Source organism: Chionomys nivalis, chromosome 16, assembly GCF_950005125.1.
Source record: "Chionomys nivalis chromosome 16, mChiNiv1.1, whole genome shotgun sequence".
Lineage (NCBI taxonomy): Eukaryota > Metazoa > Chordata > Mammalia > Rodentia > Cricetidae > Chionomys > Chionomys nivalis.
The window spans coordinates 5,417,646-5,440,856 of record NC_080101.1 but is presented as its reverse complement, the minus strand read 5'-3'; the positions used below and the strand labels follow the sequence as shown (position 1 = coordinate 5,440,856).

Sequence of the window (23,211 nt, the reverse complement as noted above, 5' to 3'; positions counted from 1 at the left end):
CAGTAAACGCACAGCTGACAGACCGATAGACAGACCCTCGGGAAGTGTACACGTCCACGTCCACATGGAACAACCCGTTCTGCAGAGCTGCGGGAACACTGGTCTTTTGGAAAAGTTGCTGTCATATCTGTGGAAACTTTGTGAGGCCATGATTCTCCCTTCAAAATAGGACTCATTCCCAAAACACCTCAGCAGTATGACTTCTACACGGGCAATGGAATGACCTTTCCAATCCCCCACTTCACGAGGCCTTAGATAAGCAAGAACATCCACTCTTTGTTCTAATAGTCAAATTTACAGGAGAGTCAATCCCACAAAACTACCTGCTAACAGACCACATAGAAATGTCTAAAGAAGACAGGCCCTGAGCAGGAAGGCAGCAGGCCCCACCTTCGCTAACAAACAAATCTGGGTGTCCCCAAAGCTGGTTATCACAAAAGAGATTAGATGAGGAGAATGGGGAAATCCAGCACTCAGGGATGTTTAGTAACTTTATCGAATGACTTGGGATGCCTGGTATTTCCCCTTGAATGCTGGCTCTTTCCTGGGTCGGGCCACCTGTTCCTGTAAGCAGCTTTGTCAGGCTCTACCTGCCCTTTTTGCGATTTTGATATGCAAATTATCATTGCCCTTGCCTATGGAATTTTCCAACTATGTCTGTAAAAACCAGAAACCTCGTGGAGATCACCCCTTATTCTCCTTCTTTCCTTACTCTTCTTCTCTGCGCCCCTTCACTTCATTTTTCCCCTCACCCAAAAAATAAAGAACACACAGAGGCAACGCGCTTGAGTTAATAATCTTACCCTCGGACCCTCGCCTGCCACAGGCGTCCAATGCTGAGCCCTGAGGGGTACTGAAGCTGGTACTCAAGGTCTTCGCACCCCCCACCCCCCAAAGTCAACTTAACTCAGCAGCAGTCAGCACAGCGGCTTCCCCCTTCCTTCCTCAGTTCTCCTCTGGGCAGCAGCCAGGACTCACAGCTCACTCACCCTCAGGTGCTGTTACTTTAAACTCTAATGAAAATAGTCCTTAGCTAAAAAAAGCCTCTTTCAAAGCTCACTTACAGATATACCAAATTAATTTATCTTGTACATTTCTCCTAAAGTTTGTTCCATTTTTTTATTTTCTTCCATCACATTTTCTAGTGACTTGTTTTTACACAGAATAGAGTTTTTAAACATCAACACTGTAACTTAAGAAACTCTGTTACAGGAATTTTTAAGAATTTCCTTTGGTTTTCCAAACATACAGTAACTTTATATTCAAGTAACGACTTTTGAAAAACTTTTCTTTCCTAGGAATACAGTTGACGCTTACTGAGTCCAATGATTTCTATCCTTTCCCAAGAATTGCCATTAACAGACATGCTCACTGCTTTCCCCCCTGATGAATTAGTGTCAATCTGGGCTGCACACCTTTAATCCCACCACTTGGGAGGCAGAAGCAGAAGATCTCTGTGAGTCCAAGGCCAGTTGATAAGATGGTTTGGAGCACAGTTTGGGCACACCTGAGGCCCACGCGGGGGAGGAGAGAACTGATTTCTGCAAGTTGTCCTCTGAACTCCCGTGCGAGGCGAGCACTCACTACATAGGTGCACACGTCAGTGCTTATGTGCACATGCACACATAATTAAATAAGTTCAATTTTAAAAATGAAAAAAAATCATATTGGCTTTTGAGTTGAGATACAGGTATCCTGTTTGATTAAGGAAATACCCATCTAATGTTGAATTGTGAAGAATTCTTAAAATTTTTCTTCTCAGTGTCTGCTATGTTAAGCATCATAAAATTTTGTACTATAATGATTTTTTTTTATACAGTGACAAAGCAATTTAAATTGATGTCCTTTACAAAATAAACACAAATAAAAATTCATCATCACTGTTGTGATCTGCAGCCTGGTCTGTCACCTTAAGAGACAAGCTCCACCCACTCCCAACCTCCCCCCCACCTAAGCTAGTGGATCTCCTACCTCCTCTCCAATCCTCTCTTCCTCCCTCCCTCCCTCTCTCTGTCCTTCTGGAAAGACAGCTTCTGCCTCTCTCCCTCCTCCTCCTCCTCCCCTTCTTGTTCCCTTTCCCCTCCATAACCCACTAAATAAACTCTATACCCAAACTCTCTCTGCATGGTGTATGTCTGACTCCCACAGAGGCCTCAGGCGACCCTCCACCACCCCTCATGGGACCAGTTCCCCACTACTGCTTTATAAATGATAACAACCACTATTTTATAAATACTGTTCTTACCTAGTATATGACCAGTGGGACAGTGGCATTTACCTTCAGCTGTTAAGCTACCAGGGCAAGAAATACAGTCCCAGCCATCTTTGGTAACACCTTTCTACAGTTAAAAAAAAAGAGATTTTATTCCTAATTAACAATTCAAAATTAACTGTCAGCTTTGTATTCACAAATATAAAACACAACAAAACTCAAGAGAATTTAATAAATAAAAATCTAGTTATCAGTTTACTATTGCCTGTTCCACAATATAAATGTTGAATATAAATATTCAAGTTTATAGGTTTTTAAAATTTGTTATTATTTCAAGTGGGTTTATGTCCTATGAATTATACAGTTATTAATTTGATTTAAGAGAATTCACTGGAACACTGATCTAGTGAGGTGAACTGGCAGAGGTTTAATAGAGTTTGACATTGTGAGGACACCTTCAAATGTCACATGGTTTAGGGCAAACCTGAAATGACAGTCATGGAAATACAGTTAGGGTCGAACTCAGCAGAGACTAATGTTAAAAACAACAACAAAAAGACACAAACTAGGCTTCGTTGAAAAGACTGAACTTATTTGTAAATGCTTCTATGTAAGGCCCGCTGTCTAACACAAAAAATTACAATAGCTTCAATAATACCTCTGGAAAATAAACTTGCCCCCGAAACTATGTTCTGTCCACAGCTCTCATCATCAGCCATTCAGCTACGAGTGGTTCTTCCAGAACATGAACTAAATATAAACATGGCAACCAGATCTACAGGATGCGTAGTTCAGAGAATAACAGATTCTCAGACTAACAGAATAGGAAACATGCCATAAAACTCAGAGCAAACTGACTGAAAGGGAAATTAGATTTCTACCCACTGAAAATTAGCCTACGTAGCAACTACTAATCGATTATGTTTCCTCAAACCTGTATGGGATGAAGAGACTAATAAACTGCAGAGCATAAATTTTTATTGATGCAACGGGCATTGGATAAACTCATTGCACTTTGCATGGCGTTATGAGTAGCGATCATCGTGTGAGACCACTGACCCTGTAGGTCCACCTGTCTCATAGAGTATCCGCCCAGGGATGTTCTACACATGTAACGCGCACCTTCCCTTCCTGACACCTGAGTTACTCTATGAGGGAAATAGAAACAATTTTGACAGCACTGACTCTAAGATATCTAAATCAAACACTTACGTAACAAAATGGATTTCTGTTTTCCCCCCAAGTTCTCATGCAGTTTTAGTGATCTCTCAAAATGGACAATAATAAAGTTAGCTGAATAACTTTAAAGTTTGTGAAGAAATAGGAAAGACTATATTAAAGTTTGAGAGAGAGACACTCATTACTTTTCCCTCCAAAGTTATTTGAAACTAAGTTCTTCATACCATGTTTTCTGGACACTTTTTACAAACAATGGACGGCCCTCCATTATTAGAGATCATGTGATATCCTGGCAGACACACGCAGGAAGTTCCTGAAAAGACAAAAGCCGATTTCTGTCCTTAGTGACTACAATTTCAAGACAGGGAAACCCAACACTTCTTATGATCTTGAAGCTGGGAGTGGTGGTGAACGCTTGGGACCCCAACACCTGGGAGGAAGAGGCAGGAAGATCAGGCAGCAGTTCAAGGTTATCCTCGCCCACATAGGCAGTGGGAGGCCAGCCTGGGCATCGTGTGTGTGTGTGTGTGTGCGTGTGACATTCGCGTGCACATGTGCTCAGATGGGAACACTGACTGGATCACTGAACTTTATATACCCTGGCTTCTCGTTTAGTAAAACGGAGAAAGTAACAGTACCGACCTAATAAGGTCAAGACTTAGAAATGTCTGGTATTATGTTGCCGGTATTTAAACTGTAACTATTACTAAACTATGAAAACGATTTTCTTGTACTAAACCATGTGTGTGTGTTTAATGAATTTTGCTAATATCTTACTGAAAATTCCTTTCGGTCAACACATCACTGTCACTGTGTAGAAAGATGATAAATATTGCATGGTTCTTACTATGCAACACTGCTGGATAATCAACCCTAAGGCCTTAAGTAGAAACAACACCCGCAGGAGCCTACATGCAACACACACACCTTCCTTTATAACCACGGAACAAATACAACGTAAACACGTTTTCTCTCACGCTTCCTCTCTTGGTCACCCTGATTGGCACTGCTCACTGACTGAAGTGGAATCTAAAGACGACGGAGTTAACCAAACGGAGATGCAAAGCATTTAGAGCTTAGAAAACAGAGAAAGACTTAGTTTGGGTAGCTTCGGTTAGAACTAGACCCATTAATGCAATTTAGGGAAAAAATTCACCAAAGTCTAAAGAGACATCAGGAGCAAACAGTAACAATCAACAACAAATGGGGTAGGTCCTAAGGAAATCTGTAACAGACGCATAGGTGCTGGTTGGGGGCAAACAGACATCCGTATGACGTACACTTAGCTTCCAGTGTACGTCATACGGATGTCACATCTGGGCTTCAATTTCCTTATGTGCACAGCGCACAGAATCTGATCATAGTTAAGGTCGCCTCCAGCTCTCAATTTCTTGAATTTGGGAGTAGGGTTACAAAAGAAACTCGCATTTTCTCTTTCTTTCCTGCCAGGGTGCTTTCTTCGTCACCCCCGGTTACTCCTTCACTATTTCTACTCTGCTCTTGTTGGGCGGCTTTCCGGGTACTATCCTGAGGATTCCCTGGCAGGTGGGCTGGTGGGGCCGGGGTTCCCGATCTCATTCCGGGGCCAGTCCCAGGAACCCTTTCCTTAGGCGTGGCGGCTGAGTTTTCGGAACTCACTAAGTGTGTCACTTAGGTCAGGGTCCCCCACCCCAAAGCGCCTCACCTAGGGCGTCCCGCCTCTGGTTGGCGCCACAGGGCTCGCAGGAGAGCGCAGCGATGTCGAAGTACTGATGGAGGCCGCACGACTCGGGCCGCCGGAAAGGGAAGGAGAAGATCTGGGCCCACGAGACTTCGCCGAGGACCAAGAGAAGGAACACGGCGCCGGCCGGGACTGGAGAGCCAGGTTTGGCCGCCATGGCCACCGCAGGCCCGGCACGCGTCACCATGGCACCCGCCACTCGCAGGCGTCGGCTCCCAGCAGCCTCCGCGAGGACGCTAGCGCGTCCGCTGAGCTGATTGGACAACCGGGCCCCGCCTGGTTGCTAGGTTACCACGCAAGCGCGCGGAAAGATTGATCGGGCACAAACTGAAGTGGAGGCGGCTATTTCGAATGTATTTAATTAATACATGTATTAATTAAACGTAATAGCAATGTAAACTGCATTTAAAATGTATTCTGGGGCACAGTTAATTTAGGCTGTCTGGAAAAAAATACGACAGCAACAGAAAATATCTGGTTACAACACTTAAAAGTAAGTATTGTTTCATGAAGTTGGCAATGACACACAGACACACACACACACGAGAATTTATTCAGGCAATATACTTTTAACAATAGAGGTGAAATGGCACGTATTTTTAAAATCTCACTGAGGTAGTGTTTTTTTTTTTCAGGGCATGGGCTTGATCTTCAGCAAAATCCTTATTGGTTTCCTATGCGACATGAGAATATCTCAATGACAAAGGACTGGAGAAAATCCTTGCCGACTAAATCTTGGTTTTGTACTTTTCCTGTTTTGTACACAGAGGACCATTCATGTAAAGCTCATCTTAGTTGTTTTGAAAATCAAATTTACACATACTTGTGTCTTTCAAAGTAAACACCCTTGTGAACTGATAGCTCAAAGATATTTTGGAATTACATTTATAGCTCATTTTTGGGTTCCAAGACAAAAGTGGTTCTTGATAAATTTTAATTCTATTTTGCTGTACTTTTTGTTTATTTTATCTGTTTATCCTGATCTTCCTAATAAAGTCATCTGGTAAACAGTGGAAGCTTTCCCTGCTTTGTGTTTTTCCAGAAAAGGTAAAGTTTTGTAGTAAAAAATGGTGTCTTACCTGACGGTCAAGGTTCACGCCTTTAATCCCAGCGCTCGGGAGGCAGAGGCAGGCGGATCTCTTTGAGTTTGAGGCCAGCTTGGTCTACAGAGCGAGTTCCAGGACAGGCTCCAAAGCCAGAGAAACCCTGTCTCGAAAAACAAAAACAAGCAAACAGAGGTGTTGTGCTCTTATAAGGAGGGTATTTATATTCTCAATGCCTATAGGAGATGCATCTAAGGAAGCTAGGTAACTCTTAAATTACCATTGTGTCTTTCTCAAAAGACTAACATTGATCTGGTTTCTAGAATGTATGACAAAAGAGTTGTGTTTTCCTAAGCAGTTCCCCAAAGATAAAAATCTTTTTTAAAAAGCTTTTGGGTCAGCCGGGCGGTGGTGGTGCATGCCTTTAATCCCAGCACTCGGGAGGCAGAGGCAGGCGGATCTCTGGGAGTTCGAGACCAGCCTGGTCTACAAGAGCTAGTTCCAGGACAGGCTCCAAAACCACAGAGAAACCCTGTCTCGAAAAACCAAAAAAAAAAAAAAAAAAAAAAAAAAAAAAAAAAAAAGCTTTTGGGTCATTATTTTATTGACCTGGAAATAGCTTATTTGGATACATTTAAAAGCACGTGGTCATATAATCTTTCAATCTTTTTTAAGCCACCTGAGCAAGCAGTGCAATTATCTTCGTTTACAAGGTTTAGAGGCATGCCCAACATTACCCAGGAAAGATATAGACGTTGTTTATGAAAGTGTCAGAAACTAGGGGAATGTGACTTAATGACATCTTAGAGAGAAATATATCAGAAAAAGACTGGATTTGGAGAGAATATTGACTGTGATGTAGGAACCAAACTATGCTCTCTTTATAATATTAATGTTATTAATATAGTTAATATTAATCTGTTATATCTTTCTGGGAATCATCATCTCTCTACTAAATGTAGACAAGAATGAGAGTTTTAAAACAAATACTCTGCTTGCAATTTGCAGAAACAAACTTTGAATTCTGTAAGTTTAATTTCAGGAGTTATTTAACCAAAATGTTTTGCCCCCTAACAATATAAATGCTGCAAAGGGGGTTAAAATAGAGAAACTAGTCTTTGAATGGTCATGTGTTTCCTCAAAGAGTATGATTTTGAAGGAGCAGAAGAAACTCCATTTTGAGAAAGAACTTCATTTTAAACAGGACCTCACTAAGGGTGGTGGTGGTGCATGCAGTCCAGCAAGTCATAAATATGCCCTAGAAACTGTGCCTGCCCTGGTCAAAGTGGCCCACCAGGGTATCCAAACAACATCTGCTTGCTTCAAATGTAGTTATCTGATTAACCAATCTTTTGAAATTCTTATTTGCTGACAGTTGCTGTTTTGAAATTCCTCTATACTCCAACCAACGAATTCAGAAGTTGTATATTTTACCCAATCCTGAAACATCAAGGCTTGTGTCACTTGCTTGTGGGTTTTCCTGTAAAAGCCCCTTATCCTGAAGCCTTGGGGCTATCTGCTCCACAGGCTGAGCCAGCCAATTTGTAATCAACAAGCCCCAGTGCGTTTGCATCAGATACTGTTGACAGGCCTCAGGCAAAACAGCTGAAACAAAGCTTTGACAACAGCCAAGTCAGACCGAGATGTTTTTTGTTAAATAACTTTGGGGTGAGAAAACCCAAGAAGACAATCTAAAGTTTTAGAAAGGCACAGAGTTGAATGAGAGCTCGTCAAGGTCAGGGAACCAGAAGAAGCGGCCCAGTTACTGCTGGCTGATGTGCCTTTCTTGCTAGACACAGGTACATATGTAGCGATAATTTCATCAGAATCTTGGCATTCAAATTGGCCTCTTCAGAATATAAATGTTCAGTTTTTAGGGCTCATAACTTTATCTTGGGTAAAGCAGAACACAAATATATAGGTTCAGAATGACAGAGAGGAAAATTAAAGCCATATGTGGCTAACATTGCAGGAATTTGTGGGATGTGATCTGTTACAGCAATCGACTACTCAGATTAAAATTCCCCCAATCTTAGAAACAAACCATAGATTAATGTATGTTTCTGGAAAAAATTTAGAAGGTTTTATAAAGAACAGTCACCAACCATTCAGGTTGTACAAGAACAGGGCCAACAGCTGCTGATATTTCAAAGGCACCAACAGCTTTACCTTTAAAATGGGTGACAAACAAATCTGTATGGGTTAGACAATGACCTTAACAATAGAGAAACTGCAGGCTTTAGAACACCTGATACAGGAACAACTAGATGCTCACCATAATGAGGAGTCAACAAACCCTTGGAATTCTCCTGTATTTATTGTTAAAAAGAAATCTGGAAAATGGAGAATGGTAACAGATCTAAGAGCTGTTAATAAGGTGATTCAGCCAATGGGTTCTCTACAGTCTGGCATTCTTTTGCCTTCTCTATTGTCTAAAGAATAGCCTCTTACAGTTATTGATTTAAAAGATTGTTTCTTTAATATACTTTTGCAAGAAAAAAAACAGAAAATTTTGCCTTCACAGTGCCTATTTATAATAATTCTCAGCCTGCTAGAAGATATCAATGGGAGATTCTCCCATAGGGGATGCTAAAAAGCCTCACCCTGTGCCAATATTTTGTAAGTCAGCCATTGGAAATGATACATAAGCAATTTCCTGAATCTATAGTTTATCATTATATGAATGACATTTTGCTATCTGATTCAAATGTAGATACTTTATAAAAAATGTGTGAAGAAGTAAAGAAAATTTACCTTGTTGGGGATTACAAATTATTTCTGAAAAAATACAAAGAGGAGATTCTATTAATGATTTAGGCTATAAATAGGTTTGCAAAAATTAGACCCCAAAATGCACAAATTAGAAAAGATTGATTATAGACTCTTTTTAATTTTATTTTTAAAACAATCTTGTTTTACATACCAGCTGCAGTTTCCTCTCCCTCCCCTCCACCTGCTCCCCTATCTACTCCCCAACCCACCATCATCCACTCCTCAGAGAGGGTGAGGCCTCCCATGGAGTCAACAAAATCTGTCCCAACACTTGAGGCAGGACCAAGGCCCTCCCTCTGTATCTAGGCTGAGCAAGGTGTCCCTCCATAGGGAATGGGCTCCAGGGAGACAGTTCATGCACTAGGGATAAGAAATGGTTCTACTGCCAGTGGCCCCACAAAATGCCCAAGCCACACAACTGTCACCACATTCAGAGGGCCTAGCTTGGTCTTATGCAGGTTCCCCAGCTGTCAGTCCCACTTTCTCAGGTCAGCTGTTTTTGTGGGTTTCCCCATCATACTCTTGACTCCTTTGCTTGTAATATTGCTCTTCCCTCTCTATAACTGGACTCCAGGAGTTCGGCCTAGTGCTTAGCTATGGATCTCTGCTTCTGCTTCCATCAGATACTGGATGAAGGTGTTATGATGACAATTAAGGTAGTCATCAACCTGATTATAGGTGAAGGGCATTTTAGGTACACTCTCCACTATTGATTAGATTTTTAGCTGGGGTCATCCTTGTGGGTTCATGGGAATTTCCATTGTGCCTGGTTTCTTGCTAACCCCATAATGGCTCCCTCTTTTAAGGTATCACTTTCCTTGCTCTCCCTCTCTGTCCTTCACCCAACTCAATCTTTCTGATCTCTCATGTTCTCCTCCCTGCTCCTTTTCTCCCTCACCACTTCCTTACCACCTCCCTGTCCCTCTAGACTGCTACATTACTAAAGAGATCTTGTCTACTTCCCATTCCTAGGGGGATCCATGAATGCCCCTCTTTAGGTTTTCCTTGTTTCCTGTCTTCTCTGGGGTTGTGGACTGTAGGTTTGTTATCTTTTTCTTTATAACTAATATCCACTACATACCATGTTTGTCTGTGTCTGGGTTACCTCACTCAGGTTGATTTTTTCTAGTTCCATCCATTTGCCTGTAAATTCCAAGATGTCATTGTTTTCTACTGCTGAGTACTCCTTGTGTAAATGTACCACATTTTCTTTAATCATCCTTTGGTTGAGGGGCATTGAGGGTGTTTCCAGGTCCTGGCTATTATGAATAATACGACTATGAACATAGATGAGCAAATGTCTCTCTCGTATGGGTCTTCATTCTTTGGGCACATGCAAATAGAGCCATATCTATCCCTATGCACAAAACTCAAGTCAAAGACCTCAATAACAATTCAGCCACACTGAATCTCATAGAATAGAAAGTAGCATTGAATGCATTGGCACAGGCGCTTCCTGAATATAACCCCAGCAGCACAGACACTGAGATCGATAATTAATAAATGGGACATCCTGAAACTGAGAATCTTCTGTAAGGCAAAGGACATGGGTGATAAGACAAAATGGAACTAAGGGATTTTAAAGGACCTCTCAACATAGTTACTGATTCACAATATGCAGAAAGAGTTGTTTTGCATATTGAAACCACTGAATTTATACAAGATTATATAGAATTTACTTCATTATTTATTCGGTTACAAGATATAATCATCATCCTATATATATAACACGCATTCGATCCCATATGGGTTTGCCAGGTCCTCTAGAAAAGGTAATGCAGAAATCGATCAATTATTAATTGGAAATGTGCTGAAGGCCTCAGAATCTCACAATAACAATATGTCAATAGCAAAGATTTAAAAAAGACTTTTCCATCATGTGACAACAAGCCAAGAAAATTATAAGAACATGTACTATGTGTTCTTTAAACAGCCAAAAACTACTATCTGCAGAAAATAACCCAAATGGAACTCAAAGGAATGAAATCTCGTAGATGGATGTGTTTCATTTGGTAGAATTTGGAAAACTATATATGTACATCATACCATTGATAACTATGAGCATCTGCTTTGAGTTTGGAAAAGGCTGATTCAGTAATCACACATTGTTGTGGGGAGCTGGAGTGTGGTTCTCTCCTTCTCTAAACCCAAGTATGCTTATTAAAGTGAAATTCATATTATCTGTCTTATGTCATAAGAACCACCTGATTGGGATAAAATAAAGAATAAAAACAAAACAAAACTAACTCACTATATATACTTTTGTCATGATATTAATAGTCATATAGAGTACTAACTAATTCTAAAAAAATTTTCATCTACCTTCCTGTACATGATTTTTGGCTTGAGTCTCCTTCAGTTTTTTGCAGTGAATCATGAGCATGCCTGAGAGTGACCTTTGAGTCTGCAGGAGGAGGATAAGGCCCCACAGCCATGGTTTCTCCAGAACTAAGATAATTCCTGAAAAACACTACCTAAAGATTGGCTTTGGACTACAAACTGCTCAATACAATTTCGAGGTGGCTAGCTGAGATGATCCAGCCTAAAGAACTGCTCTAGCCAGGGCTTGAGACAAGCCCTACACTTTCCCATTACAGAAGGCTGGACAGCTACCCCTCCCAGGATTTAATAATTAACCCCAATTTTTCTTTTCAGGGAAGTAAATTTAAGAATACAATGCCCACATTTCCAAGAGGTGGGGTGGGTGGTTTTTGGTCATTCAGTGGGTTATGGATATCTGTCATTGTTTATGGGGATTGTGAAGCACGATTTATAAAAGTTCAGAGAGAGAGAGAGAAATTGGGGTTCAACCTGAAGATATGAAAAGCAAAACAGCCAGCCACTGGCTCTTACCTTGACCTCAGTCTGAAATGGCGATCCTGCCTCCAGGAATCTCAGAATGAGACTGTTGAGAGCTGTTTCCTCTCATTTTATAATCCTCTCTAGGGCTGGGATTAAAGGCATGCACCACCCGATTTCTATGGCAACTAGTGTGGCTACTAGGATTAAAGGTGTGTGTTTCCATAACCTGGTCTGTAAGGCTGAGCAGTGGGGCTGTTTTACTCTCAGATCGTCAGGCGGTCTTTATTTATTAAAATACAATTGAAATTCCACTACAGGATTTGTTATAAATTGTTATTAATAATGGTCATGAAAAAAGCTAAACAAGGGAAATTAGATTCAAGTTTCTTGTTTTGAAAAGATAAAAAGGGCGATATAGATATGATAGAATAAAAGGGTAGATTATTAAATCTACCTTTAAAAAGCAACTACTAGTTTTAAATGTTTTACATTGGATTGGATTTTTATATATTGTATACAAATTTTGCATATTGATACAAATTTGAGATTAATTTAGTTAGAACAAACTGTACTATATTTCTACTCTTGCTCAAGGTATTGTACATATTTAAAAATGTAATACAAATTTCTAGTCCTTGAAAATTATTCTTACCAACTGTTTTGAATAATAAGGAAATGCAGGTTAGTAGTTAATCACCTAATATAATTGAACTTGTAGTCACATGAAGAATGTTTTCAAGGTCAGACAAAGATATATTTTAAATAGATACTTTATCTTGAAACACTGACCATGCAGAAAACAGAAAGCATAGAGCTGACCTCAGCTTCGTTTTGCCTGTGTTTCTTCTTTTTACTGAGCATCGCCACCTGGACCACCAATTGTCCATGCTTGTTCTAAGGGAACATGCCTTCAGAATTCAGAACCCTCTCTGTAGTGCTCTCTGAAGTAGATCTCTAGGGCTCAACTCCTGGATTTATCTTTTATCATCTATATTATTGTGGTGGTTTGAGAGAGAATGGAAATGTGCCTCATAGGCATGTTGGAGGAAGACGTCACTGGGGGGTGGGCTTTGAGGTCTCCAGTCACAATCGGTGTACAGCTCACTTCTGGCAGATAAGGATGCAGAAATCTCAGCTCCTCCAGCACCGTGTCTGCCCGCAAGCCACCATTCTTCCTGCCATGATAGAAAATCTCTGAACTGCAAACCAGCTCCAATTAAACATTTTCCTTTATAAGAGTTGCCGTGGTCATGGCAATTTATTAATTCACAGCAATAAAACCCTAAGACAGTTTACCTTGTGGAGCTGTGTAATTACCTATGTTCTATTTCCACTTATAAAATAAGAAAATTATAGTAGTAACACTTGAACAAAATTCTGAAATTAAATGTGTCGGAGTCTCACACTGGGGTGACATCTGTTGGGGTCCAGCCTTGATGGGGTTCACACGTTCCAGGGTATGGGTGTGTGGATTAGAAATATTAGATATGAGGAACAGAGCTTTGAAAGAAAAGGAATGGAGATGCAGAGTCGAACCAGGAGGGCAATCTAGTGATTAATGATTGGCCTGTGTTATTTTCCATATGCTTATATTCTAATCTAAAGAGAAGGCAAAAGACTGCTTTAACATGACACAGAGAACGACAGAGCAATGACCTCTTCAATACCTGAAATATCAAGCCACTATATCCCGAGTTAAGTATTCTGTTGTTTAGGCAGGACATGCAGTGCCCACCCCTTAGACCAAGCATCCTGTAGGCAGCCACTCCCTGGGTTAAACCTCCTGTCATCTCCTTGAAGGAGCAGGAATGGGCTTGAATTCTCTGACCTTTGGTGAGGGTGAAATGGACCCACTTCTGCAAGCTATCTTAATGCCCCAAACACCAAGTGTCCAAACCCTAGGTCAGGATATCTTGTCTGTAGACATTCCTTAAGTCTTATCTTTTGTCACCAACCTAGAATGAGCAAGAGTCGGCTTAAACTCTCTGACCTTCAGTCAAGATGGAGCAGACCCACTTCTGAGGCTCCCTATAAAAAATGAGATAATATAAGGCCTGGAACAAAAAAACTCAAAAAATGTTAGTAAGCTTTTGAGATCAGGGTCCTGAACCCACAATTTTGGCAGGGCCAAAGCCAAAATTAAACTATCTGATACTTAATCCAAGAATCATGCCTCTCATGACCTTCTCTGCTTCTGTTTGGATAAACTTGACATCTCAAAGAAGTCAAAGCACTTTTAATACTGTTTTACATCATCATCTTTTCTCGCAAACCTAAGAGTCAGGTTCTATATTATTCCTATTTTGGGATAACAGACAGAGATGGCCCAGAAACATCCCTTATTCACTTCTTAAAGTACCTCTCATTTCTTACTACACATTATTTTGGACATTATTTTACAGTGATCTAAATTAAACTCATTTTCTTCTAAGATTTAAGAGTGTTTCCATTTTCTTATTGGGCTTTGAAACCACTCGTAACTACATCTTATGGTTATTTTCAAATAATTCCGAAAAACCAAATACAAAGTAGGTGCCACAGAACATGCTTGTGATTATATTTTTCATTTCTCAACCTTCAGAAGTGATCTATCTACTTTGTTTTAAAATCTCCAGAAGAAAGCAAGTTTATAAAGGTACTTACCAACATTACTGATATTAGATTAAGCATCATTTATTAAGCCCTTAGCTATTGACCTTGTACTTATGCACACTCTACAGCAGTAAGATGAACATTGGTGTGGCTTTCCTGAGTGTCAAGGAGCTTTTTGGAAGAGCCTCCACCCGTGGAAATGTGGAACCAAAACAGGAGCCACATGTTATCCACTGTTATTAAGTCTCTATACCTCACAAGAATGAGTTTCTGTTTCCAAAGCCTAATGAATTCTGCAAACCACGTTTTTCAACCTGTGCTGAATTCGTGACCCCATGATGTATACCCACCCCCCTGCCTTGGTAAGCTTCTGAACCTGTGATATACGGTTGGTCTTTTGCCTAGGGAAAATGTGTCTTCCCAGGTATCTTGATGACTTCCCTTCCACTTGATGTAATCTTGCACTTATCTACCCCACAGTCAGCCTTGAGCCTCCACTCTTCTGTCCAGGTGCTAAGGGTCGATTATCTCTGAAAGATTTTCAGCGGAGCTACACTGGCAGGACCCCTGAGGGTGGGAGACAGATACACCATGAGGAGAGAGTTTGGGTATAGAGTTTATTTAGTGGGTATTGGAAACGGTATAAGAGTAAGGGATTATGGAGGGGGTGGGAGAAGGGGAGAGAGACCAGGGGTGACAGAGAAAGAGGAAAGAGAGAGGGGAGAAAGAAAAAAGAAGGGGGTAAGAGAAGAAGGGAGAGAGGCCGTAGTTACCTCTTCAGAAGGTGGGGGCAGAGGGAGAGAGAATGCAGAGAGGGCAGAGATCAGCTTGGTACCCAGGTGACAGGGAAAGTTAGCACAAGGATAACAACCTCCACAGCTGTTTTCTATGAAAACTAACCCTTCCCCATAAAAGGGACCTCAGAAGCCAGTGCGGGGCGGCTCTCTGAAAGCTCTAGGAGAGGCGGCTAGCAGGCCAGTTCTAAATACAGCTTGCTTTAATCAGACCTTCGCGGAACTGGTTTTTTCCTCAGGTCTAACAGAAACCACAGCCATGAAGGACAGAGAAATCTCCGGCTTCCCTCCTTCGCATCTTTTCCCTTAACTTGAAAAGAAAAAAAGAAAAAGAAAGAAAGAAAGAAAGACAGACAGACATACAGACAGAAGAAACCTGTTCGTGTATTTCTGCAGTCGTCTCCTCAGATGGGAATTTGGCGGGCGCAGCTCCGAGTCCCCAGATTGGCCAGGCGCAGGGCATGAGCAGAGAAGCTCCACACACCCAGGTTACTACTGCAAGCGGCGCGGGGCGTGTGCGCATGCGCCACTCGGCGCCTGGGTTGTGGGTGCTGCCCGGAGAGCGCATGGGCAGACAAACCGTCCGTTGGTTTGTCCCGACGGGAGGGCAGCGTGGGCGCCATCTTCCTGGGGGCCAACGAGGGGCTCGGCCAGCTGGGCGTGTGGCGGGCGCTCAGGCTTGTCCCGGGGCGCCGTGCGGGGAGGGTGCGAGCGGAAGGCCGGGCAGGCGGGGCCGGGGCAAGGGCGGCCTGTGCGGTTAGAGCCCCGCGCGCTCGCTGACCCCGACGCCCTCCGTCCGCCTCCCCGAGCGGGGTCCCGACGGCGAAGATCTCGGAGCCTCGCCTAGGTATTGCTTTTCTCGGCCGTGTCCGCGTGGGTAGCGGCGCGGGAGAGCTCGGCAGGCCGGTGTCCCCGGGCTGGAGGGGCGCAGAGCGGTGCAGTGAGGTTGGGAGCCGGTCCCCTTGGGCGAGCTGGGGTGGAGCGTTTGCGCTCGGGACAGCGGTCCCGGTTAATCTGACAGCCAATTCGGGCGCAGACTCTGGCGACAGCCTCGGATCCGACCTAGCAAGTTGGCCTGGCGGTAAAAGAAGGAAACTCTGATCTTCGGGAGCGTGGACAAAGGCGTCGGGCTGTGGAATCGATGCCTTCGGAGGATTCCCCATTAATGATGGATGGCGTGAGAAGTCGGTGCTCTGTGGATTCGACTTAACAGTTCCTGACCTGGGACTGTGACTCAATGTGGTCATGCATTTTTTTTTTTTTTTAATTTTAGACACCTGCATTATAAAAGGCAGATTATATCAGAGACTATTTGTGGACTGGGGTAGATGGTCTGCAGGAAAATTCAAGTTTAGAATTTTAACGTTCTTCATATCTGGGCACTAAGACATAGTTGGAGGCATATAGAAAACTGCCTCCATTATCATGTCTGGAAAATGCTTTTATTTGATATTTAAAATCAAGTGGATCTGAAATAACGGCTCTTTAAATTCAGTGTCCCGTTTTTCTCCGACTCTTAATTAAAAGATGCACACTTGCGATCATTTAATTAAGACGGTGATTTAAACGGAAGGATGACGTGGTAAAATTAGTCAGCTTGTTTAAAATGTGTTTATCATTAAATGAATTTTTAGGGATTGGCTTCCTGACATCAACACGGTCACTAATCACTTTGGCATTCATATCTGAACCGGGGTTAGTGTGTGTTTTGATTTTTGTGCAGTGGCATTCGAAACCAGAACAGGATAATTTGTGTTTCGACTTTGGTGCAGTCTGTTGTGCCAGTAGACTGTGGAGATCCTGAGGAAATAGTGTATTGTGAGAAATACTTTGAGTCTCCTAGAGATAGTCTCGATGTTACTGTCCGTGGACAGATAATGACATTGACCTGCTGTGGCAAGGGCAAAGAAGTCTAAACATTAACTTTTACTTGGCACATTAGCACAAACTAGGTCTCTTGGATTGGAATGCAATGGCCTCGTGCCTGTGAAGCTGCCTTTAGTTAAGACACTTAGGTAAGGTGGTTTTAAGCTAGGATGTGTTGTGAGAGGCATTTTGAACTTGGCGGGTACTTATTGCCTTGAAATGTTTTTGAATTCATGTACTTGTAGTTGAATTTATGTCCTCGGATTCCATCCCTCTTGAATTTAAAAAGTTTAAGGATAGACAAAGTGGTGCTTACCATTTGCTCCCCAAAATATTTAAAGACTTAAAACGCAGCCAAGCCAGTTGACATAGGCATCTTGGAATTTGAATGTGGACAGGTGTTTCAAGGAGCGTTTTTATAGTTTTTGTTGAAATGTTGGGTGTAAATATTTGTTGAAATCAGGCTTACACTTTTGTTTGTACTGCAAAGATTTTAATAGTAAATCCCAATTTTAAAATGTAGTGTGTGCCATTATTTTTATTAACTTTTAGTTTAAGAAGTTTAATCTATAGACCAGTCCCCCCCTTTTAAAGACAATCTTTCAAACTTGAAGGAATATATTTATGTATGGTGGTACTTAAGTTTAAGGGAACAAAACTTTATTTGCACATTAATATTAATTATGATTAATTTGGCACATTTGAAAAGTTATTTGGAAAAAATTGGGTGTCTGTAAAAGCGCTACATACAAGTATCCTTAAATAATACTAAGTTGAATTTTTTTCAGTAATGAATGTTGGCAATCCCAAGATTCCAAATTGGTCTTTATTCTTGTTTACTTTTCTATATTATTATTAAGGTTTCTGTAATGTAAGTGTGTAGGGTAGTTTTTTGAAGTGGCTATTGGCATAATAAAATTTCAAAGTTGATATAGTTTTTGTTTCCTTTGTGTCTGTGCTTGAGATGAATTTTAACAGTCTACTGTTGTAAGCATATCGGAGGAGGAGTGACATTGATTTTTTTTTTACATTTAGGGATGCTATCATATTTGCCGTAATTACATTGTAATAAGGCTTGTTTCTGTATTTGTGATATGTGGAATTTGTATCCAAATGGTAGCCATTGACTTGGCTTTCTTGCATAATTGCTAGTTTTTGAGCTTTGATAATTTTATCCAGTATATCATTTTGAATTGTTGCTTTGTCTGACTGAGTAGTGTGCCTTGGAAGGGTGGAGAATGGCAAGGGAGTTGGACATAAGTCTGAACTACATGCTTGGGTCATCATTAGGTAAAATGATGGAAGGTCTTTAAAAATAAATGATTTTCAAGTCGATGTTTTACTTATAAAACATTTTTTTAAAGTACATCTACAACTTCTAATCAGCATGTGATAAATCCAGAGTTTACATAATGATGAAATTCAGTGAGTTTTGATATATTTTATACACTCATGTAACCACTACTACACTCAAAATATCTATTCATACATTTTCATGCAAATTCCAATCATGTAGTATAATTTTTAGCATACATTTTTAGTTTTTAATACTTCCCAGCTGTCTGCTCTGGTTTTATACTTCTTTTTTGAAGAAGTATAATCAGGTTCCCTTTGGGACAAATTATTTTGTAATGCCCACAATTTTTCTGCTTTATAGTGTTTCGCTCTACTAGGTAATTCTGAAATGGATATCAGGCATTGAGATCAATTACAGAGTTCAAAGATTAATTATATTTCATTTTCTTTCCACAGTTAAGTTGCTTTTACAGAATTAACAGGTCTCCAAGAAATAAAAGGAAAAGGTAAGACTTCAGAGCTTACGGCTTCGCACAGAACCGTGACAGCATCAGATAGATCAGTGTGTCTTTGTACCTTGCATCTCTTTCTGTGGCTGCTGAGTATCCTGAGCAGAAACGAACACTGACCATAGCTGGCTTTTCTGAATATGTAAACTTTATTATGGTTACTTATGGGCCAGGAGGAGGCATGTTTTTAAAGAGTCTGAAAGTAGTTTGATTTTGTTGTAAAACAGCATTTGGCAGACTTAAAACAAGGGAAAAGTTGATACTTTGATGTTCCTATTGAATAGGATAGGTGATGTGAAGTGTTACTTTAAGGCAGTTGGTTTATCTGTATGTTTAGACAGGAGAGAGCGTATTTGTTTTCTTTAAGAATTAGATAAGATCAGTTTTTTGCAAACTAGTATCTTGCTTCCACTTATTAATGCTGAAGGAAGCAGGAACCAGGTAATATCAAGCTAGTTTGCGCTAAGGTGCTGCAAAAGTAAGTCTTGCTATTATGTGTACCTTTCTGTCTGCAGGTCATTGTTGCTGTGGTTTGAGCCCAGCATGGCTGTAGTCATCCGTTTACTGGGGCTCCCCTTTATTGCGGGGCCTGTGGATATCCGTCACTTCTTCAAGGGATTGGCTATTCCTGATGGAGGAGTGCATATAATTGGAGGGAAAGTTGGGGAGGCTTTTATTATTTTTGCAACAGATGAAGATGCGAGACGTGCCATAAGCCGTTCAGGAGGGTTTATCAAGGATTCACCTGTAGAGCTTTTTCTCAGTAGCAAGGCAGAGATGCAGAAGACCATAGAAATGAAAAGAAGTGTTCATGGAGGAAGAGGGCGACTGGGGTCAGGGGCATCAGGGGTTAGCAACCTGTGTCATTTTATTGATGCTATGAAGAAAGAGGAGAGTCATTCTGGATATGGCTCTTCAGTTAACCAAGATGCTGAGTTTCACTCTAATGGTGCAGGACATGATGTAAGGCCAAGAAAGACCAGGCCATCGAAGGCTGAGAACCCTTACTTGTTTCTACGAGGTTTGCCTTACTTAGTAAATGAAGATGATGTCCGTGTCTTTTTCTCTGGTTTGTGTGTGGATGGAGTAATTTTCTTAAAACATCACGATGGCCGAAATAATGGTGATGCTGTAGTGAAGTTTGCTTCATGTATTGATGCCTCAGGAGGTCTTAAATGCCATAGGAGTTTCATGGGTTCAAGATTTATAGAAGTAATGCAGAGTTCGGAACAACAGTGGATTGAATTTGGTGGCAGTGTGACTAAGGGTGGTGACATTCCTTGTCTGCGATCTGAAGAACATTCTCCTTCAAGAGGGATGAACGACAGACATTTCCGAAAGCGATCTCATTCAAAATCTCCTAGAAGAACACGTTCTCGCTCTCCTCTTGGATTTTATCTTCACTTAAAAAATCTGTCCTTAAGTATTGACAAGAGAGATCTAAGGAATTTCTTTAAAGACACTGACCTGACTAATGAACAGATTAAATTTTTATATAAAGATGAACGAAGAACACGGTTTGCCTTTGTGATGTTTAAGAACCTGAAAGACTATAATACTGCCCTGAGTCTGCATAAGACTGTGTTACAATATCGTCCAGTTTTTATTGACCCAATTTCTAGAAAGCAAATGATGAAATTCATTGAATGCTATGAAAAGAAGAAACCAGGGTCACAGAACGACTTTGAAGACGGCTACTCTGGTCAGAAACTGTACATATATATAAGAAATTTTCCATTTGATGTCACGAAGGGAGAGGTGCAGAAGTTCTTTGCAGACTTCCCCCTTGTTGAGGATGATATTTATTTGCTTTATGATGACAAGGGAGCTGGTTTGGGGGAAGCACTGGTGAGATTTAAGTCAGAAGAACAGGCCATGAAAGCTGAACGTTTAAACCGAAGACGATTCTTAGGGACAGCGGTGCTGTTAAGACTTATATCTGAGGTACAGATGCAGGAGTTTGGTGTCAATTTTTCCTTTATGTGTGGTGAGAAAACACAAGCCCGTTCCCAGTCACACAACAGAGATGACCGTTCCCATCTGTTTGCCTTAAACGACTCACCAGTATGCTCACTTGGCTGGTCCGAAAGGGTTGACTATCAGCTGGAAGACATAAGGCATCCCCACAGGTATTTCCAGCAATCTAACAGGCACCCTCCAGAAGACTTCCGGCACTCTCCTGAGGACTTCCGGCACTCCCCGGAAGACTATAGACACTCCCGGGAGGAACACATGAGGCGCTCTAGGGAGGAAGACTGGAGACAGCCTCTGGAGGACTGGAGATGGTCACCGGAAGATGATTTCAGGCACTCTTATGAAAAAGACTTTAGGCAGCTGCCAGAGGAGGACTTGAGACGGCCACCCCAGGAGCACTTTAGGAGGCCATCCCAGGAGCACTTCCGACGGCCACACCAAGAACGTTTCAGGCTTTCCCGAGAGGAGTATTTCAGGCATATGGCAGATGAAGGCTTTAGGCACCCCTCTGATGAGGACTTCAGGACTCCCCAAGAAGAAGATTTGAGATGTCCCACTGATGAGGACTTCAGGCAGCTCTCTGGGGAAGACCTCAGGGACGTATCAGAGGAGGACCCTAGATTTCCTGATAGTTTTAGACCTCCTGGTGAGGATTTTGGGACCTCACCTGATTTCAGGGGTCATCGTCCTTTTATGAACTTTGATCACCTAGACGGTGGCAAATTTGATTTTGGAAAGCATAATATGGGATGTTTTCCTGAGGGAAGATTTATGCCTGATCTAAAATTAAATTGTGGTTCAGGTAGAATAACTCCTGTTAAGATCACGAATCTTCCATTTAAAGCTAATGCTAATGAAATTTTAGACTTTTTCCATGGTTATAAAGTCATACCTGATTCAGTTTCAATACAGTATAATGAGCAAGGGTTACCTCTAGGAGAAGCCATTGTTGCTCTGATAAACTATAATGAAGCTGTAGCTGCTGTTAAAGAACTGAATGGCAGACCAGTCGGTCCCCGCAAAGCTCAGCTCATTTTGCTGTAGAGAGCCTCTCATCTCAGTTCATAGTTTTCTTCCACAGTATTGATACAGTAAAAATACAGCCTTTTAAAAAGTTTATTTTTAATTATATATAATTAACTATTTTAGTTTTAACCTCTGACTGGAGAAAATGTGTTATGTAAATCTGGTTTTCCTTTGCTTACAAATGGACATTCTTCTCCATAATTTAAAATTACATATGCTCTCTTTTTCTTTGCTAGGGCAGAGAAAACAAATTTCCTGAATTCATTAGTTTCATTGATGTTATGGATAAACCCCAGTCTTGTGAAATGTGGGGTTATGTTTGGGGAAGGTAAATTTATCTTTAATTTTGTTTTCACCATTTTTTACTCAGACTAAGGAAATGACGAATGACTGGTTGTTCAGGTCAGGCACTTTTATTGCTGCCAGCTGCAGAACTCCCTTTGTGTGAGATAGTGTGTTAAGGTCTCCTCTTAACTCTAAATAGTTCAGAAAATGAACATACTGTGAACTTGAAATTTACTTATATGAAAGGCTTAGGAAATTCTCAAAATTTGTGTTCATAACTTTGAAAAGTTTTATAAAAATAAAATTGCAACTGAAATACTTATTGTATTTGTATAACAAAAGCAAAGAAAGAATTGCGTCTGGGTATTATAAAAATTTTTCAACAGTTGTCTTAAAATTATATGGTAAGCAGGACCAAACAATCTATAATACACACAGGTCTATAGTTTCTCCAATATTATTTTATCTTAAGCACTGGAGGCTTAGGGCTTATCCTAACTAAATTACTAAGATTAACACAAAATGTTCAGAAGACAGTAAAATAATTTGTTTAGGGCTAGAGGGGAACTCTCAGGCTGGGAAGATAGGACAAACGAATCTAGTTTTTCCAGGGAATCTACTGGTGACTCATTAGGTTTCCTTTTTAGATTCAAAATTTTGTATTTATTCAGACTCACAAAATATAATATTTCTGGGTGTGAATTTTGACTTTGATACTCAATGTTTATATTTTACTTATACTCAACTAGATTTTCCTTACCTTAAATAGAAGTAGCTGACAATGGACACATAATTTATTAGGCAGTAAGTGCTTTATATGTATGATTTCTATGATCTTTGTAATGTTATCTTCACAAATGAGAAATAGTTTAGAGAGGTTACGCCACTGCCTGAAGTTAACACTAAGTGAAGGAACCGATTTTAACCCCATAAGAGGGTTTCTGGTCATCCGTGTCCGTAAACATCTTACTGTGTCACTTTGTTATTTTCAGTTGTAAATTATATTTCCTTTCTTCGGTTTATTTTTAAAGTTGCATTTAAAGTATGACACTTAAACATTGTTAGCGAAATTAAAGAGAAAAATGACTTAAGAATTTAGTTTCTCTTGGATACCATATATATATATGTATATATATATATT

The 23,211-nt window shown here is 40.9% G+C and overlaps 2 protein-coding genes across 2 annotated transcripts in view; one reads left to right on the top strand and one right to left on the bottom strand.

Moving 5' to 3' along the window:
- Positions 1-5,310, bottom strand: part of Tmem67 (transmembrane protein 67) — a 40,736-nt gene extending 35,426 nt beyond the window's left edge. Inside the window, exons 1-3 of the mRNA XM_057790762.1 lie at positions 5,076-5,310; positions 3,616-3,704; positions 2,246-2,339 (exon numbers count right to left, since the gene is read on the bottom strand). Of these exons, the coding sequence (XP_057646745.1) occupies positions 2,246-2,339; positions 3,616-3,704; positions 5,076-5,298 (406 nt within the window). The 5' untranslated portion in view covers positions 5,299-5,310. The remainder of the gene's footprint in view (positions 1-2,245; positions 2,340-3,615; positions 3,705-5,075) is intronic.
- Positions 5,311-15,712: 10,402 nt separating this feature from the next.
- Rbm12b (RNA binding motif protein 12B) lies at positions 15,713-23,049 on the top strand. Its single transcript, XM_057790945.1, has 3 exons — positions 15,713-15,961; positions 18,733-18,782; positions 19,301-23,049. Exon 3 carries the CDS (start codon positions 19,329-19,331, stop codon positions 21,801-21,803), a length of 2,475 nt encoding a protein of 824 aa, XP_057646928.1. The 5' UTR covers positions 15,713-15,961; positions 18,733-18,782; positions 19,301-19,328; the 3' UTR covers positions 21,804-23,049.
- The last annotated feature ends 162 nt before the right edge of the window (positions 23,050-23,211 follow it).

Excerpts from the sequence above, each read along its gene's own strand:
- Rbm12b (XM_057790945.1), top strand. The coding sequence starts at position 19,329 with ATGGCTGTAGTCATCCGTTTACTGGGGCTCCCCTTTATTGCGGGGCCT.